Here is a 19961-nt window from a genome sequence, read left to right on the forward strand (position 1 = left end):
ACTAAAGATCTAAAGCTTGGTGGAGGGGCACTTCAGCCCCAAATTTACACTCTCACCACTCATTTCTGGGAGGAGGAAGTCATGACAAGCAAGGAGATCAACACTTGTTGTGGTATTTGAGAGGAGTCTTCATAGTGAAGGGCATCATTGGAGCCTTCTTCGATTGCTTCTTCCTAAAGGTCAAGGAGCTAGAGTGCAGTGCCAGTTCCATCCTTCGAGTGACATGGTGCATGTGATCTTCATGCACCAGCAATCACACAGTGTTACTAATGACTATGCAAGCAGTACAACACCCCATGGGGAGCTTCTTTGGTGTGAAATGCAGTTTACTTCCCTGCCTTTTTCCAGTTACTATGATTAATTGCATTTCTAAGAATCAGTGGTTTGGAAGTGAAATTGACCTGGATGGTTCTTCTTCTACAAGTATTATTGATTTCTGCTTTAAGCTTACAAGATTTAACACAGGAAGAAAAAAATTACTTTGCAAACTTTATTCCACTCATTGCTAGTGTAGTCATTGCATTTGTTATTTAGGTCTAAGGGAGGAGCTGGGCACAGGAGTGCAGATGGAACAAGGGGACAGGAATGCGGTTTGATGCAACAATGGAGTTGGGCCTTGGAATGGTTAGTTTTGTGATTGGAGCTGCAGTCAGGGACCAGAAACACAGTCTGCCAAACAGCCAGAGCTGGGAACTGGGAAATATGATTAGCTGTGCAACAAGAGTGGCTGATATCCTTGGGTATGTGGTGAACTACATATACCTGTCTGGACACGCCCCCTGCTGACTGCTCCTGTGGCCCCTCCCACTGACCGTGGCTCCTGCCACAGACCCCGGTACAAAGGCGATTGAGGCCTGAGCCCGGCCCTCAGTCTCCAGCATGTAGTATGGTGGTCAACTACTGCTTGTTCTTCCAGTCAATAAAAGCTGATATCTCGCTTTCACGTCTCAGAGAGAGTTTTTGTTGGTGCATCAGGGTGTGCAGCCAGAACTGAGAATGTAGTTGTGGGGGGTTATCAGATTGGGGTTGGAGATGGGGTTAAGTGTGCAGACAGAGGTAAAGGTTGAGGATATGGTTAGATGTGCGTTCAGAGTTAGGGGTCGGGAAAGAGATAGTGTATGGAGGAGGAACCAGGGATTGATATGTGACTAGATGCTGGGGTTGGCAACCTTAGCAGAGGTGGGTGCATGTGCAGAAAGGTGGTGCAATGCCAGGAGGAAGGAGTGACATGTGCTTCCACACTTGAAGCCGCATGAATGAACAAGAGTGCAGGTACTAGGCAGCACCTAATCACATGAACACTAATGTGTGAACAGAGCCTGGATTCCAGTATTCTGCACCATGGCAACAATTAATGGCTGCTGGACTGATCCCTGTCTAATTCATTCTGTATTTTCCTTAAACCTGGCCCTACAATCGAATCATTCGCAGTGAAGACTGTATCGAACAAGGTTGTGACTTAACCTTTCAATTCATTTTTATTGCTGTAATCTCTCCTCCAACAAACATTCAACATTCACTCTGTGGTGACTGGACTCTTCAACAAAGGTAGCCTAAACCTCAGAAGTTGAGCTACAATTTGCAGACCACATGTCCAAAGTATATACACAGAGGCTCACTTTCATGCTGTCCCTCACATTTTCACAAAAGCTTATAGAAAAATGGGTCTTACATTCAGTGCCCACAAGACATCTGTCAACCTGCCACCCAACAATAAAGGTTTCCAGCAAAACCTTGAAGAACATAGGCCATTTCCCATATCTCAAGAGCAACCTCTTAGCTAAAGCAGATACTTAAGATGAAATCCACCAATTCAGCCTCTGATCAACTGAGATCATGGTTGCTTGAAGATCAAGATCACACACTGGAGTGGAAGGATGGAAGTCATCGTCTACTTGCAGATTTTTGCTGTTTAAACAGTGAATGAGCACAACTCAAATAACATGTTTGGTTACTTGTACTCACTATCAGAGTTGAATCAGGGATATAATTATGACTAAAGTGCAAAAGAAACATTTTATATGCAAAGAAACATGCAATTTTTTTTATACTTAACGGGGAAGATACAGACAATGGATTAATGTTATTATTTACTTCTGTATATTTGACCACAATTGGATTGATTTTCCACTCATTGAATCCATGACTTGTGTTCTCATCATCAATCTAAAATTCATCAAAATTTGCATAACCTGTATTCTTTAATTGGTCAGGTGATTCGGCAGCCTATAACTCTTGGCCTCATGTTGTTTTGCAGGATTGATAAACCGAAGGCCCTGTCACTTTTGCTGCACACAGCTGACATTAGCCATCCTGCTAAAACTTGGGACATGCATTATCGCTGGACAATGGCATTGTTGGAGGAATTCTTCAGACAGGTACTAATTCAGCTGAGGTTACTCTGATGAACTATTATTCTTTGATTTTAATGTCCTTGGGAGTGATTTTGACATATGCAATAGATCCCTCAAAGGACAATTATTGTTCGTAAATAGTGGCCATATTTAATGGCTCTGATATGGAATTCCGGTACCAAACCACCCATATGAAATATATACTCTGCTTAATTAGAGGGTGAACAAAAGCTTTGAAAATCTTTGGTACTTGAACCAGAATCAGGTTTAATATCACTGACATATGCCATGAAAATTGTTGTTTTGCAGCACATTGCAATCCATAATAATAAAAAAACTAAATTACAAGAAGTATATATATGAATATTAAATGAAATAAGTTGTGAAAAAAGAGAGGGAAAGATGTTGAGGTAGAGCTCATGTCTGATAGTAGAGAGGAAGAAGCTGGTCCTAAAGCATTGAGTGTGAGTCTTCAGGTTCTCCTCCTTGATGGTAGCAATGAGAAGAGGGTGTCTCCTAGGTGATGGAGGTCCTTAATAATGGATGCCACCTTTTTGAAGAATCACCTTTTGAAGGAGTCCTTAATGCAGGTGCTCATTGAGGAGCTGGCTGAGTTTACAACTTTCTGCAGCTTATTTCAATTCTGTGCAGTGCCCCCCACCCCCACACCAGACAGTGATACAGCCAGATAGAATGCTTTCCACAGTATATCTGTAGAAATTTGCAGGTGTCATTGGTAACATACCAAATCTCCTCAAACTCCTAATGAAGTATAGTCATTGTTGAGCCTTCTTTGTAATTGTATCAATATGTTGGGCCCAGGATAGATCTTCAGAGATGTGGACACCCAGGAACTTGAAACAGCTCACCCTTTCCACTGCTGATCCCTTGTTGGAAACTAGTGTGTCACTGGCAGATTTATAAATTGCTTTTGAGCTGTACCTAGTCACACAGTCATGGGTGCAGAGAGAATAGAGCAGTGGGCTAACCACACAACCTTGAGGTGCACCAGTGTTGATGGTCTGCGAGGAGGGGGGTGTTATTTCTGATTCGTATAGACTGTGGTGTCCTGATGAGGAAGTAACCAGTTGCAGAAGCCCAGGTTTTGGAGCTTGTTGATTAGTACTGAAAGTGTGATTGTAGTCAACGCTGTAGTCATTAAACAGCAGCCTGATGTAGGTATAATTATGTAACCTGAGGCTCAGTACTGAGCAGTGCAATTGCATCCACTCCAGACCTGTTGTGGTGATAGGCAAATTGCAGTGGGCAGGAGTTAAATTCTGACCATGAGCAACCTCTCAATGCACTTCATCACAGTGGATGTGAGTGCCACTGGGCGATAGTAGTTGAGGCCTGACCTTTATGGGCATTGGTACAATTGTCACCCTTTTGAAGCTAGTGGGAACCTACAACTGCTGCAGTGAGAGCCTGAAGGTGTCCTTGAACACTCCTGCCAGTTCTCCCTCCATACAGTCAGAGGGACAGTGTGCAAACTCCACACGGACACACCTGGGGTCAGGACTGAATCTGTCTCTCTGGTGATGTGAAACAGCAGTTCCATGAGTTATGCCAGCATGCGATCTCAGTACTTTAAATAGTGCAGCATGGTGTGTTCTATCAATGTTAACCCTTCTGCAAAATGATGCAGAGCGCGAGGGCCAAGGTACCATGGGTCAGGCCTGTTTGGTTTGTGTACAAAGAAAAGCATGTAGGTTATGGACCCAGATTCTGACTGGTGGCAGAGGTGGTCATGGAGGAGGAACACGGTAGTCAGGACATTGGTCAGGAACTTGAGGGGCTAGTGAGATCATGGGCAATGGACAAAGTCAGCTGATTGGAGAGATTTTTGGCAGCTGGAGCAGGATTTCAGCAAGAAATACGTTTTGGAGACTGTGGAAGTTTAATTAAATTTAAGGCTGTGAGTTGATCTAGCAATCAGCTTTGTGGGGTAAGTGCTGTGTTAATAACTGAGTTAGCAGGTTAATCATGGGAAGGTGCTAGTAACAGCTGGTGGTGGCATAGGAGTCCTGTGGACCCATGAATGTGAGCCTATCTGTCTAGGTAGATAGATACTTGATTGATCCCAAAGGAAATTACGGTGTCACAGAACATAACAAGTGCACAGATAAACGAAGGTTAGAAGAGAAGTAAGAAAGAATTTTTAAAAATTATCTCAAACAGTCTAACATCACTTCCTGGGCTATAGGTTGGTTCATTATAGAGCTTAGTGGCTGAGGGTAAGAATTACCTCATATCAGACAAGCCACCTCTCCTGGAAGTTCCGGCAGTCTCCCGCAAACTAATGGTGCTACCTCCCTGAAATGAGTTTTTGCACATGGAATGTCTGTCATATAATGCTCTTTGGAGCAGCAGAGTTGCCTTAGTCTATTACTAAAAGTGCTCCCCTGTTCAGCCAAAGCAGCATGCAGAGGGTGAGAAATGTTGTCCAGAATTGCCAGGATTTTCGACAGGGTCTTTTGCCTCCAGTTTGTCCAGTTTGACTCCTATAACACAGCCAGCTTTCCAGTACTGTAGTCAAAATACACGTTTGAATAAAGTGTCCCAAGAGCCAGAAGGATGATGAAAGTGTTCTTAAATGGATTAATGTCCATTGTTATTTCGTAGTATTACTAGCCAGTACAAAAATAAACGAAAGGAACATGCTATATAACATTACAACAAACAAACACACGGAGCTACTGTTACGTATTGCCACTTCGCATGGCACACACACAGTTCTGGGCTTGTTCTCAGTGACTTGAGTCAGGTCTGGTCTGCTGCTGTGTGGGTAGCATGTGCTGCTGCCGGTAGTGAACATATGATCGAACACCACAGGTAGAGCAGCGGGCCATGAATATAATGCTGTCATGGAATGGCACTGCGCACATCTCGATCTCCCTTAGAATGGTGCAGTCATCACATAGAGACACTCCTATGATAACTCCCTGATTCTTTTCTTGAACCGAAACTTTTTTCCATAGAAATTGAAAAATGAGACGTTGAAATTCTTTGCAATTGTATGGCATGGTAGCATAGTGGTTAGTGTGACGTTATCACGATGCCAGCGTCCTGGATTCCTTTCTCGCTGCTGTACGTTCTCCCCATGACCTGGTGAGTTTCCTATGGGAGTTCTGGCTTCCTCCCACGTTCCAAAGATGTATGGGTTCGAGGGTTAATTAGTCACATGGATGTAATTGGGAAGCAAAGGCTCATTGGGCCGAAAGGGCCAGATGCTGTATTGTATTTCTAAAATAAAATATAAACAACATTTCTGGAGTAGGGGTGATTCCAGAGTTTAATTTTGCATTCACATCACAGACCATCATTTCTTGATTGTATTTTTTTGTCATATCCCAGGGTGACAAAGAGGCTGAATTGGGACTTCCCTTTTCTCCACTCTGTGATCGTAATTCAACCATGGTGGCTCAGTCCCAAATAGGTAAGACTTTCAAGTTCATCTGTGGTTTCATATTGCAGAGTGGTCATCCAACAAGTTATTGTCTAATTACAGTATATGGAGCAGCTTCTTCAAGGTCTAAAATATTGCCAATAATTTATAACATAACTTAGTCTGCTAACATTTGCTCTCTCCACCAATGCAGTATCAAAATGATTGTGTGATCTCCAAAGATCAGGTGCACAATCGACAGCTGAATATGGAATTGGTATGTTGATTTAAGAATCCCAGCACTAGAGAATGGACCTATAAACTGCTCATAGTCTCTTCACAGTACCCTGAGAAGTGAAACTGGTTGTTTCAAAGGTATCTACAGCAGCAATGGAAAAATCCACAAAAATCAGATTTAATTTGTACATTTGTGGTGGCTAACCAGTATTAAGACTTTACTGGACAGAAATAATGCATACTATTTCATTCAGCCATTGTTAGAATTTTTGTATAATTTGTTTGGAACATATATTTTCTTTACATTGGTAAACGCAGTGGGATCATCTCTCATCTGCTTCACTGCTGTTGAGTACGTTTGTGAAGGCGAGAAGTAAGAACTATTGCTTTGTGACAAGTGAACAAAAGATCTGTGGAGGTAATGGCACACATTTGTAAATATCATCCAATTTATTTCCAGTGCTGAGAATTGGCAATGAAGGGATGTTATGGAAATCCTGAGTGTTTCTTTTGCCCATTCATTTCGAGGCTGAGGATTCACAGAGTGCCTCAAAATTGTTCCACTCAGAAGTATTGCTGTGATACACTTGCCACTGTTTTCCAGACTAAATTTAAACTTAGCTTATTCACATTCCTTAGTAGGAACCGTTTGACTAAAGTTGTCCAGGTCATTGGTGAGAATGCCCCGCATGCCAGCTTGGTTTTCTATACATAAGTAGATCTCCAATATATGGAGGGTTTGGGGGGAGGATTACCAGGATGCTGCTGGATTAGAGGACGTTCTCTATAAGAAGTTGGACAAACTTGTTTCTTTCTCTCTCTGGAACAGCAGAGGCTGAATGGGAACCTGAAGGAAGTTTATCAGATTATGAAAGGCACAGACAGAGTAGGCAGTGGTATTTTTCTCCCTCAATGTTGTGGGCCAAAGGGTGTATTCCTGTACCTGTGTTCTATGTTCCAATTTCTGATGTGGGTGGGACGTTGAAGTGAGTAGAGCCATCTATAACGAAGACACATCTGTTATAAACTTTGATAGTACATTGCCCCCCTTGAATTAGCAGCTGTCAAACACAGTGAATGCTTCTGAGATTGGTGAGAGAGTCTAAAGCCAGAGGACATGGCCTCAGAACAGAAGAGCATCCATTTAGAATGACGAGGAATTTCTTTAGCCAGAGAGTGGTGAATCTGTGGAATTTGCTGCCACAAGCGCTGTGAAGGCCAAGTCATTGGGTATACCTAAGGCAGAAATTGATAGATTCTCAATTAATCAAGGCATGAAGGGACATGGCGAGAAGGCAGGAGATTGGAGCTGAGAGGGAATTGGATCAGCCATGATGAAGAAATGGAGCAGACTCAGTGGGTCAAATGGCCTAATTCTGCTCCTATATCTTATGGTCTTAAACATTCATGATAATCCAAATTAGAACAAATCCAAAGAACAGTTTAAAATATTTAAAAATAGAAATAAACAGAAAACCTTAAATTAAAACCAATGTAATTATATATATAGAAATAGTACCACATTAACAATCTACCTCCACCAACTCCTACGGAATTCCATGTCAAATCTAATGTTAGAATGTAGCTCTCAAGAATCCATTTGTCGGGAGATATGGTATTTCTGCATTTGCAACTGCACATTCTAAAACACACACTCAGCATTTTAGGAACAGCTTCTTCCCACTGCCACCAGATTTCTGAATGGCACATGAACCCGTGAACACTACTTCACTAATTTTGTTCTCTTTTTGCACTAACAGATTCTTAAATATACATAAACGTGTCTTATTGTGATTTATAATACATTTTATCTATTGCTGACACAGAACTACAGATTTCACGACACATGTCCGTGATAATAAACCCAATTCTGATTTCGATTCTGTATTGATGAAAATCCCAAACTTCCTGGCACTTACATAAAGAAATACAGCAGCTGCAGACAGAGCTAATGATATTTTTACATAAGATGCAACCATTCCCCACCATTATTACACATTCCCCGGTGTAAATAATTAATGCCCAAATATACCTTTCCCTTTCACAGTGTGTAGACAATTATGACACACTCAAATTAATTTCCGCCCTCCAATTGGAACTAGAAGTAAAACAATGTGAAGCCATGGACACACAGCACAAAAATCAGATTTCTTAACATTCATTTTCAGGACCTAGAGGCCATTTGATGGACACCTCCAAATGGTGGAATGTCTCTGGTTATACCGGTGCGGTCTTATTGGTGAAGGTCCAACGCGTTGGATGTGGAGTTCCAGGGACTTCGAACAACAAAATGCTGGAGGAATTACATAAAAAAATACAGCAGCTAATTAGCGGACAGAGCTAATGCCGAGACTGGACCCTCAGCTCAGGAGAGAAGGAGGGAAAAGAGGAGAGCAGTAGTGATAGGGGATTTGATAGTTAGGGGGACAGGTAAGAGGTTCTGTGGAAGGGATCGAGAATCCCAGATGGTCTGTTGCCTCCTTGGTTCCAGGATCTGCAATATCTCGGATCAAGTTCTCAGTATTCTCAAGACGGAGGGTGAGCAGCCAGATGTCATGGTCCATGTAGGGGCCAATGACATGGGTAGGAAGAGTGAGCAGGTCCTGAAAGGTGAGTTTAGGGAGTTAGGCGCCAAGTTAAAAGACATGACCTCTAGGATAGCAATCTCAGGATTGCTACCAGTGCCACGTGCAGGCGGATTCAAATGGCCTCTAGGTCCTGAAAATGAATGTTAAGAAATCTGATTTTTGTGCTGTGTGTCCATGGCTTCACATTGTTTTACTTCTAGTTCTAATTGGAGGGGTGTGATTGGCAACTAAATTTTCCTGGATTTCATTGCTTCAGGTGTGATGGAATCGGAGGGACAAGAGGGGGAGGTGTTGCATTGCTTGTCAGAGAAAATATTACAGCGATGCTCTGGCAGGATAGATTAGAGGGCTCATCTAGGGAGGCTACTTGGGTGGAATTGAGGAATGGGAAACGTGTAGTAACACTTATAGGGGTGTATTATAGACCACCTAATGGGGAGAGAGAATTGGAGGAGCAAATTTGTAAGGAGATAGCAGGTATTTGTAGTAAGCACAGGGTTGTGATTGTGGGAGATTTTAATTTTCCACGCATAGACTGGAAAGCCCATTCTTTAAAAGGGATGGATGGTTTGGAGTTTGTAAAATGTGTGCAGGATAGTTTTTTGCAGCAATACATAGAGGTACAACTAGAGAAGGGCAGCGTTGGATCTCCTGTTAGGGAATGAGATAGATCAGGTGATGGAGGTATGTGTTGGGGAGCACTTCGGGTCCAGTGATCACAATGCCATTAGTTTAAATATAATTATGGAGAAGGATAGGACTGGACACAGGGTTGAGATTTTTGATTGGAGAAAGGCTAACTTTGAGGAGATGCAAAAGGATTTAGAAGGAGTGGATTGGAACAATTTGTTTTATGGGAAGGATGTAATAGAGAAATGGAGGTCATTTAAAGGTGAGATTTTGAGGGTACACAATCTTTATGTTCCTATTGGGTTGAAAGGAAAGGTTAAAAGTTTGAGAGAGCCATAGTTTCCAAGAGATATTGGAAACTTGGTTAGGTAAAAGAGAGATATCTACAATAAATATAGACAGCATGGAGTAAATGAGGTGCTCGAGGAATATAAAGAATGTAAGAAGAATCTTAAGAAAGAAATTAGAAAAGCTAAAAGAAGATACAAGGTTGCTTTGGCAAGTAAGGTGAAAATAAATCCAAAGGGTTTCTACAGTTATATTAATAGCAAAAGGATAGTGAGGGATAAAATTGGTCCCTTAGAGAATCAGAGTGGACAGCTACATGTGGAGTCAAAAGAGATGGGGGAGATTTTGAAGAATTTCTTTTCTTTGGTATTCACTAAGGAGAAGGATATTGAATTGTGTAAGATAAGGGAAACAAGTAGGGAAGTTATGGAAACTATGATGATTAAAGAGGAGGAAGTAACCGTGCTTTTAAGGAATATAAAAGTGGATAAGTCTCCAGATCCTGACAGGATATTCCCTAGGACCTTGAGGGAAGTTAGTGTAGAAATGGCAGGAGCTCTGACAGAAATATCTCAAATGTCTTTAGAAACAGGGATGATGCTGAAGGATTGGCATATTGCTCATGTTGTTCCATTGTTTAAAAAGGGTTCTAAGAGTAAACCTAGCAATTATAGTCAAGTCAAGTCACTTATATTGTCATTTCGACCATAACTGCTGGTACAGTGCATATTAAAAATGAGACAATGTTTTTCAGGACCATGTTGTTACATGACACAGTACAAAAACTAGACTGAACTACATAATAAAAGAAAGAGAAAGCTACACTAGACTACAGGCCTACACAGGACTGCATAAAGTGCACAAAAACAGTGCAGATATTACAATAAATAATAAACAGTACAACAGGGCAAGGTGTCAGTCCAGGCTTCGGGGATTGATGAGTCTGATAGCTTGGGGGAAGAAACTGTTACATGGTCTGGTCGTGAGAGCCCAAATGCTTCAGTGCCTTTTTCCAGATGGCAGGAGGGAGAAGAGATTGTATGATGGGTGCATGGGGTCCTTCATAATGCTGTTTCCTTTGTGGATGCAGCATGTGGTGTAAATGTCCGTGATGGCGGGAAGAGATCTTCTCAGCTGCCCTCAGTATCCGCTGCAGGGTCTTGCGATCTGAGATGGTGCAATTTCCAAACCAGGCACTGATGCAGCTGCTCAGGACGCTCTCAATACAACCCTGTAGAATGTGATGAGGATGGGGGGGGGGGCGGTGGGAGATGGGCTTTCCTCAGCCTTCACAAAAAGTAGAGATGCAGCTGGGCTTTCTTTGCTATGGAGCTGGTGTTGAGGGACTAGGTGAGATTCTCCGTCAGGTGAACACCAAGAAATTTGGTGCTCTTTACGATCTCTACCGAGGAGCCGTCGATGTTCAGTGGGGAGTGATTGCTCCATGCCCTCCTGAAGTCAACAACCATCTCTTTTGTTTTGTTCACATTAAGAGACAGGTTGTTGGCTCTGCACCAGTCCGTTAGCCGCTGCACCACCTCTCTGCAAGCTGACTCATAGGCCTGTAAGTTTGATGTCAGTGGGTAACTTAATGGAAAGTATTCTTAGAGATAGTATATATAATTATCTGGATAGACAGGGTCTGTTTAGGATAGGAATGGTGACGAGGGTAAAGCAGTGGATGTTGTCTATGTGGACTTCAGTAAGACCTCCACGTGGAAGGTGAGTTAAGAAGGTTCAATTGTTAGGTATTAATATTGAAGTAGTAAACTGGATTCAACAGTGGCTGGATGGGAGATGCCAGAGAATAGTGGTCGATAACTGTTTGTCAAGTTGGAGGCCGGTGACTAGTGGTGTGCCTCAGGGATCTGTACTGGGTCCAATGTTGTTTGTCATATACATTAATGATCTGGATGATGGGGTGGTAAATTGGATTAGTAAGTATGCAGATAATACTAAGATAGGTGGGGTTGTGGATAATGAAGTAGGTTTTCAAAGCTTGCAGAGGGATTTAGGCCAGTTAGAAGAGTGGGCTGAAAGATGGCAGATGGAGTTTAATGCTGATAAGTGTGAGGTGCTAATCAAAATAGGACATACATGTTAAATGGTAGGATACTGAAGAATGCAGTAGAACAGAGTGATCTAGGAATAATGGTACATAGTTCCCTGAAGGTGGAATCTCATGTGGATAGGGTGGTGAAGAAAGCTTTTGGTATGCTGGCCTGCATAAATCAGAGTATTGAGTATAGGAGTTGGGATGTAATGTTAAAATTGTACAAGGCATTGGTAAGGCCAAATTTGGAGTATTGTGTACAGTTCTGGTTACCGAATTATAGGAAAGATGTCAACAAATTAGAGAGAGTAGAGAGGAGATTTACTAGAATGTTACCTGGGTTTCAGCACCTAGGTTACAGAGAGAGGTTGAACAAGTTAGTCTTTGTTCTTTGGAGCTTAGAAGGTTGAGGGGGGACTTGATAGAGGTATTTCAAATTATGAGGGGGATAGATAGTTGATGGATAGGCTTTTTCCATTGAGAGTAGGGGAGATTCAAACAGGAGGATATGAGTTGAGAGCTATGGGGGAAAAGTTTAGGGGTAACACGAAGGGGAACTTCTTTACTCAGAGAGTGGTTACTGTGTGGAACAAGCTTCCAGTAGAAGTGGTAGAGGCAGGTTCAATATTATCATTTAAAGTAAAATTGGATAGGTATATGGACAGGACAGGAATGGAGGGTTATGGGCTGAGTGCAGGTCAGTGGAACTAGGTGAGAGTAAGCGTTCAGCACAGGCTAGAAGAGCCTGTTTCTGTGCTGTAATTGTTATATGGTTAAGTCTATCCTTGAGGGAAAGAATTGCTGACATTTTAAGTGAAAGGCTTCCATGGGGCCCAAGAGTGAAGAGGAGAGATAGTTAGTATGAAGAGGAGAGGGTAAAAAAGTGGTAAAAAATTCAAAGCTTCAAAGTACATTTATTATCAAAGTATGCATGCACGAGATTTGTCTTCCCTCAGAGAACCTGAAACAAAAAAGGCCATGGAACATGTTCAAAGAAGAACATAATCATCAAACCCCCAATCATGCAAAAGATAAAAAAAAAATCGAGTGATGAACACAGAATATAAAACATTAAACCACAACGTCAACAAAGGACCCCAGGAATGTTCAGTTTCAGCTCAGTTCAGTTCAATCTAGTGCTGTGGTGCTGGTTGACTGCAGGTCGCAGAGCCAGTCTGCCCCGATCCAAGTCACACAAAATAACAACAAAATAAAAGAGCAACTATAAATAAAAGAGGATAACATAAACTGCAGAGTTGAATACACAAACTGCATTGAGACTTAAGATTCCAGCAACAACGAGTGGCAGTGAGTGAGTGTGAGAGTGAGAGAGAGTGAGAATGTAGGCATCTTTATCTGGGAGGAGAGAGAGAGAGAGAGATCATTCATTCATAGCAGATGGCATCAGAGGTGTTTGGTGAACTGAGGAGGGGTGGAAGATGGTGAGCAGATTGAACAATGACAATGTGGTGGAAGGGTAAGTGAGAACAGATGATAATAGAGCCAGACAATAAAAAGAGGCATGTGGGGCCGCTAGAGGGAGGACATGAAGGTGAAGACAGCTAGGAGAGTGATAAACAGGAACATGAAAGAACTACCATTGCTAGAATCTGATAACTAAGGAAGGAGATAATGGGAGTCTTGAATGGTAGATGGAATCAAAACTCGATGAGGGAGCGGATTACCAGTGGGTGAGATACTTACCTGCTACAGATACTGCTCAGAAAACTGAGTTCCTTCAGTAGATTGTTTGTTGCTCCAGATTCCAGAATTTGCTGTTTGTCTCTCATATAGTCATAGCACTGAAACAGGTCCTTCAGCCCATCTAGTCTGTGTGGAACTGTTACTCTGCCTAGTCCTTGTTACTTGCACCTGGACAATAGCCCTTCATATCCTCCCATCCATGTACTTAACCAAACTTCTTAAATGTTGCAATTGGTCCCACATCCTCCCCTTCTGCAGGCAGCTCCTTCTGTAAGTGCACCACTCTCTGTGTGAAGAAGTTTCCCCACAGGTTCCCCTTTAACATTTCACCTTTCATCCTTAACCTATGACCTCTAGCTCTATCCTCCCTCAACCTCAGTGAAAAAAGACTGCTTGCATTTACTGTCATAAGTTTGCATACCTCTATCAAATCTCAGCTCATTTTCATATGCTCTGGGAATGAAGTCCTCACCTATTGAACCTTTCCCTAAATATCATAAGAAAGTGGATGAACCTAAATAGGAGTGAGACACTGCACCAGTTCATGCTATACAGCACATTGGATGCGAAATGGGACCACAGCATTTAAAAACTCTCTGTGTGTGGAATTTGTGCCCAAATGTACCTTTCCCTTTTAATGATGTCTGGCAGCACACTGCAGCAAACCTCCGGCATTCCTCCATTAACACACTGTATATCTGAGCTGAAGCCCTTAAAGTGTATATCTCAATCAGCCTACAGTATTACCGAGTGCATTGGTGGGGCCTCAGTTGAATTGGCTGCGAGGGAAGCAGTTCAAGGAAGGGAATGTAAAACCCACATGCTATCCTTGATTATGGACATGGACCTTTACACTTTTGTGATTGAGATAGAGAGGAGGAGACATTGTCTCATCAACAGGAATCCTGAACCAAGGTGGAGGCATTGGCAGCAGGGTGGTAAAACATGAAACTACCCAGTCTGGTTTGCCACAAAGCTGAGACCAATGCAGGATTAAATTCCATAGCTTCACTCCGGTGTTTAGAACTGTAGTTCACAAACACAGACTTTAAGCAGTCTCCATTGTGCCACTTAGATTCTCACTCCATGTGCACGAACATCAATGCCACTGCGACAGCCATTTCTTCACTCTCCTAACTGGGTTAGAGCTCCTGATCAATTCATAGAATTGAAAGCACACACATATAACATAGCCCGTCACAGTTGAATTGTGACAGTCACCCATACCGCCTAGCTCTTATGACAGTGATATCCTGAGGTGCTGCAGGGATTAGAGCCTACTGATGCTGGGGTGACAGTGGTTATAACCCTGTTGCAATAGAGAATGTCATGGGCATAGTATCTACTGGACCTTTAACTTGCCCCTTTGCCCACTGCAATGAATGTTCTGCTGCAGAATATCCACATGTCCTCCATGGACTTCCGAAGCACATCATTTCACAATTCCTGGTTCTATCTATTACCAACCTCCACTCCCTCACCAAGCAGGAGATTCTCATCAAAGGAGGTGAAACACAATGTCTGACAACAGTCAGCACAAACTCAGCTGTTGGTACCACAAGGATTCAGGAGGCCAAATTAGAAGCTTGAGTTTCAGTTGAAGAGACACCCAAATCTACAGACGGCAAGGAGGCTAGAAAGATTGGAAAGCCATGTGCCAGCCTTCCAGAAGTTAAGTTTGTACTGTAGATCACTTCTGGTCAGAGGATTGGGGAAGGATACAAAGAAAACTGGGGAGATTGATGTGAGCCACATGAAAATGATTGGCGTAAGATCCTGTCTAGATGACAACAAGTGCGGGATGTCAAGGAACATTAGGCAGTCCGTCTCTAACTTCTCACAAGAACTTTTCTGCAGCCAAGTGTATTTCCCTGCTGGTATACATGTAGCCTGTGCTAGCTGCCATTGGCACTTTCTGGTAGAATGGCATATGTAAAGACACGTGGAACACCATCTGCCTCTTTGAAACACAGATGAAGGCTACTTGGAGTCTTTGTGTATTCGTGGAGTGAAAAGCCACTGCAGTTAGTAGTCTTATCTCTCAGACTATCACTCTGCAAGCTCCATAGATTCAGAGTATAGAACCAATCCGTTTGCCACACTGATCTGTGCCAAATGCACCCACTTTACACTAATCCCATTTTTCTCATATTCCCACCAATTCCTCACCAGATTCACTATGGACAATGTACAGTGGTTAATTAACCTACAAACCCACTGGCATTTGGGATGTGAGAGGAAACTGGAGAACCTGGAGGAAACATCTGCAATCATGGAGGTACACAGCAGACCAGCTGGTTAGTGGCCATATCTGCTATCGATGGCATCTTCAAGAAGGAGGCATCCACCATTAAGGAGCCTCACCATCCAGGACATGCTGTTGTGTTATTACCACCATTGGGGTGGAGGTAAAAGAGTCTAAAGATGCACACTCATTGGTTCAGGAACAGCTTCTTTCTCCCCATCATCAGATTTCTGAATGGTCCATGAACACTCAGCCTCACTATTTTGCTCTCTTTCTGTACTACTCATTTACTTTTAATATATTTCTTACTATAACATATAGTTATTTTGTATGTAGTGTACTGCTGCCACAAAACAACAAATTTCACCTCATATACCAGTGACAATAAACCTGATTCTGAACTCTACTTAAATAGCACCGGAGGTCTGGATTGAAATCACAGTGCTGGAGCTGCAAAGATTCCAATTACATTTATTATCAAAGTATGTATGCAGTATACAACCCTGAGATCTATCTTCTCCACAACAACCATGAAACAAAGTAAAAACATGGAACCTGTTCAAAGAAAAAACATCAAACAGTGCCCGAGCCAAAAAAAATCATGCAAATGACAACAAAAGAGCGAAAAGCACAGAATTTAAAACACAAAATCCACAAAATCAAAGAGAGAGTCCAGGCTTGTTCAGTTCACTTCAGTGTTCATTATTTGCAGCTACCCTGAGTCAAAGTTGCCCAAAATAGAAATGAGAAAAGGAATGATCAGAAACCAGAAACACATCATAACATGAACTACAAAGTCAATCCACAAACCACATCGATTAAATCTTGCCCAAGTTCCAGAACTCTGGTACCATCCTCCAACAGCATCATGGGAGAGAGGGACCATTTGAATGCAGGGACCTTCCTTTAGGAACAGTGAGTGAGGAGGGGAGAGAGGGAGAGGGAGACCGTCACATGCAGACAACTCCCTCCGGCAGCAGCAAGCAAGAAGCTGGTAGAGGGCATTGAACACCTGCTCTCCTTCCATGCTCACCCTGCTGATGTCAATCTTCAATCTTCCTCGGCACTTTACAGGCATCTTCAGCAAGAAATGGAGTCGATCATGAGCTTGTGCCCCTTGAGGCCACGCACTTCACAGAAATCCCTTGGAGACAGCAAAGTGCCAGGTCACTCAACAGGCACAAAAACACACCATCAAACTGTAGATCCGTCTCCAACAGTAGCAGAACCAAATTTGAAAGAAAAAGATGATGTAAAAGAAATGGAAGTAGTTTCATGAACCATCTGAAGGATGTTGCCCTTGGTCGTATCGTTCGCTGGCGCCATCTTCTTCCAGCAGTACTTACATTACGTTTGACATTGTACCACATGTAGTCAAGATCCCTTATCTGCAATTTGAAGTGTTCCTCCTCAGACTTTCATCATGTACTCAACCAGACAAAGGGAAGAGAGAGAGATTTATTTACAGTGAACTTAATGGCCCATTCCTTGATTTAGTAAAAGGTTAGAGTCCTAGAAAACATTGCATTAGGTGAAATATTGTAAGTCAAAATCACTTGGCAAATTGTATAATGGGCATTTTTAATCAGTGTAATTCTCTACAGTAAATGATGTACCATTCCTAATAGGAGACAGTAACTTCATGAACTGAAAACTGGTATGAAAAGATTTAGTAGCATTAGAGTGAGTAATTGAAACTTGAATGTTCTAGAACTGAGGAATTGCTATACAGCAATGTGGGAAAAATTGTTAAAAAGCAGGCATGTAAGTAAAAGTAAAATTAGGAGAAGAGAAAGGCCGTGAAAAATCAAAGCAAGTTAGAGTATAGATTATAAACACAATGTGATGAACTACATACACCTGTCTGGACATGCCCCCCCCCCCACCCCCGCTGACTGCTCCTCCCACTGACCATGGCTCCTCCCACGGACCCCGGTATAAAGGCGATTGGAGACACCGCCCCGGCCTCAGTCTCCAGGATGCAGTGTGGTGGTCAATTTCTGTTTGTTCTTTCTTTCAGCCAATAAAAGCCTATATCTCGCTTCACGTCTCCAAGAGTTAGTGATTGTGCATCACATGCAAAGATTAAGAAGAAAAAATATTAGGGGTGAAAAAATTGCACATGTTGAATGAGATGGGGAGGCAGTGTGGAGAAATGGTGTGGAATACACTGAGAGTGTTGAACTAGCATGCAATATATTGGATGAGTATATCAAAAAAGAAAAAAAATATTAAGGGTGTTAGCATATTTAAAAATGATAAATTACCAGAACCAGATGAAGTACATCCCAGGCTGTTAAAGGAAGCAAGGCAAGGCTCTAGTCAACATCCCTGAATACACAATGAAGGGCAGTATATGTTACACTGGTGCTTAAAAAGACATAAATCAAGTAAGTCAAGGCCAGTTGGTGTTGCCTGAGATCCAATCTAACAGCTGGCTTCCAATAAAATTCTCTTATTCTATGCTCCCTAATTCAAACGTACACACAGACCATTAATGCAAACCATTATTGCTTCACTGAGCACCACCCCCTCAAGCAGAACTTTTCAGTGGCCAAACATTTTAATTCCGATTCCCATTCCTGTTCCAACATGTGGGTCTGTGGCCTCCTCTTGTGACAAGATGAGGCCACCCTCAGGGTGAAGGAACAACACCTCATATTTTGTCTGGGTAGCCTCTAACCTGAAGGCATGAATATTGCTTTCCTCTTCCCCCATCTCTTCTTCTATTTCCCAGGTTAATCTTTTACCTCTTCTCACCTTCCTATCCCCTCCTCCTTCCCTTTTTCCTATGGCCCATTCTCCTCTCATATCAGATTCCTTCTTCTCCAGTGCTTGACCATTCACACCCAGATGTCTTCACCTATCACCTTCCAGCTAGCCTCCTTCTGCTTCCCCCCCCCTTTTTTTATTCTGGTGTCTTCCCCTCTTCCTTTGCAGTTCTGAAGAGGGGTCATGGCCCAGAGTGCTGACTGTTTATTCATTTGTTTTAGATGCTGCCTGACCAGCTGAGTTCCTCCAGCATTTTGTGTGTGTTGCAGTGCATACCAGAACACAGTTTTATTTGGTGGGTCCCACCAGTCTGACAACAGCAAAGTTTCCAAAGGTCTGCGAAATAGGGGAACAGCTTGCTGACCAATTTGGACACTTAGCAATGCTACTAGTTAGTTGTTTGCTTCCTGCTACTAATGTGCAAGCTGTTCCTAATCCAACACTAGAGAACGGTACAGAATATTTCACTGCTTTATCAAATTAAGTGTGTAATTGCTGAGAAAGTGGAATCACTTCCTCTGGTAATCATAAAAAAAGACTTTAGGAGGTTTTGAGACTGCTGCAGAAGCTTCTGATAGTCCTATCATTCACTAACATATGGATAAGTAAAAAGACTGAGAATTAATCACACAAATTGAGGTATCACATTGTGTTATTGCCATTTACTCACTGGGCTTGTGTCTATAATCCAGGCAACAATTAACTGAGATCATCTGATTAATTATAATTGTCTAGTGAATTAATTATTTGATGTTTCTCATTGGAAAAAATATATCATCCTGGATTATGCAGAGTAATGATGCTCATGCAGGCTTGTAGACTTTCATGCAGGTGTGTACGATTACAGAAACACTAACTTTGCTAACAGCAATTTACCATGAGCCAACAGGGTGCTTTTAGAAACTCTATAGACTCATCATAGAGTTTGCTTAGGGAGTAGCAACTTGGACTATTATTATTATTTGTGTTTTGTATTTGCACAGGTTATCTTCTTTTGCACATTGGTTATTTGTCAGTCTTTGTGTGTAGCCTTTCATTGATTCTATTGTATTTCTTTGTACTATTGTGAATGCCTGCCAAAAATTGGTGACATATACGTACTTTGATAATAAATTTACTTTGAACTTTCAATTAGTTACTCCAATTTTATATTAAGAACCTACCACATAATTTTATGCCAGGTTTGAGGTGGCTCAGTGTGTTCTCTTAATGATCTGAATGGAAGGGAATTGGCATTTAAAAATAGCAGGTGAAGGTTTGGTAATTTAGTAAGTTGTTCAAGTAGGTTATTTAAAAGTGCTCATTAAAATTTTCCAAGAACTTTTATCAACATCTTTAATGGCTTGTTAATTTAGAATTTGAGATGTTTAAATGTATTTTAAAGTATTTGGAGCTCTTCAAAATATATTTGATCGTTATAGGAGTTTTTTGTTTTCAAGCTCTTGGACGTGACTGAAATATTTGAATTGTCTTCTAAATATTAGAAATGGGGTTTTTCCATTTAAACTGGTGAAAAAAATCACTTTGTGTCATACTAACACTTTCTTGAAGTCTTATGTAACAGCTCAGACTCCAACTGAAAAGTGCCACGAATGGCCTTGTCAGATTTCCCTGTGAAGTATTCCATTGTCTCCGCAACAACGTTCACAATATTTGCCCAATTGCAAATTCAAACAGTCCCTACACACAATGCTAGAAGATA

The 19961-nt window shown here is 41.9% G+C and overlaps 1 protein-coding gene across 1 annotated transcript in view; it reads left to right on the forward strand.

The window, feature by feature from the left end:
- LOC132394689 (dual specificity calcium/calmodulin-dependent 3',5'-cyclic nucleotide phosphodiesterase 1C-like) overlaps positions 1 to 19961 on the forward strand; it is a 319390-nt gene that overhangs the window by 217810 nt on the left and 81619 nt on the right. The window contains exons 11-12 of the mRNA XM_059971072.1: positions 2258 to 2378; positions 5712 to 5793. Of these exons, the coding sequence (XP_059827055.1) occupies positions 2258 to 2378; positions 5712 to 5793 (203 nt within the window). The remainder of the gene's footprint in view (positions 1 to 2257; positions 2379 to 5711; positions 5794 to 19961) is intronic.

The sequence above is a fragment of the Hypanus sabinus genome, chromosome 1 (assembly GCF_030144855.1).
Source record: "Hypanus sabinus isolate sHypSab1 chromosome 1, sHypSab1.hap1, whole genome shotgun sequence".
NCBI classification, from domain to species: Eukaryota; Metazoa; Chordata; class Chondrichthyes; order Myliobatiformes; family Dasyatidae; genus Hypanus; species Hypanus sabinus.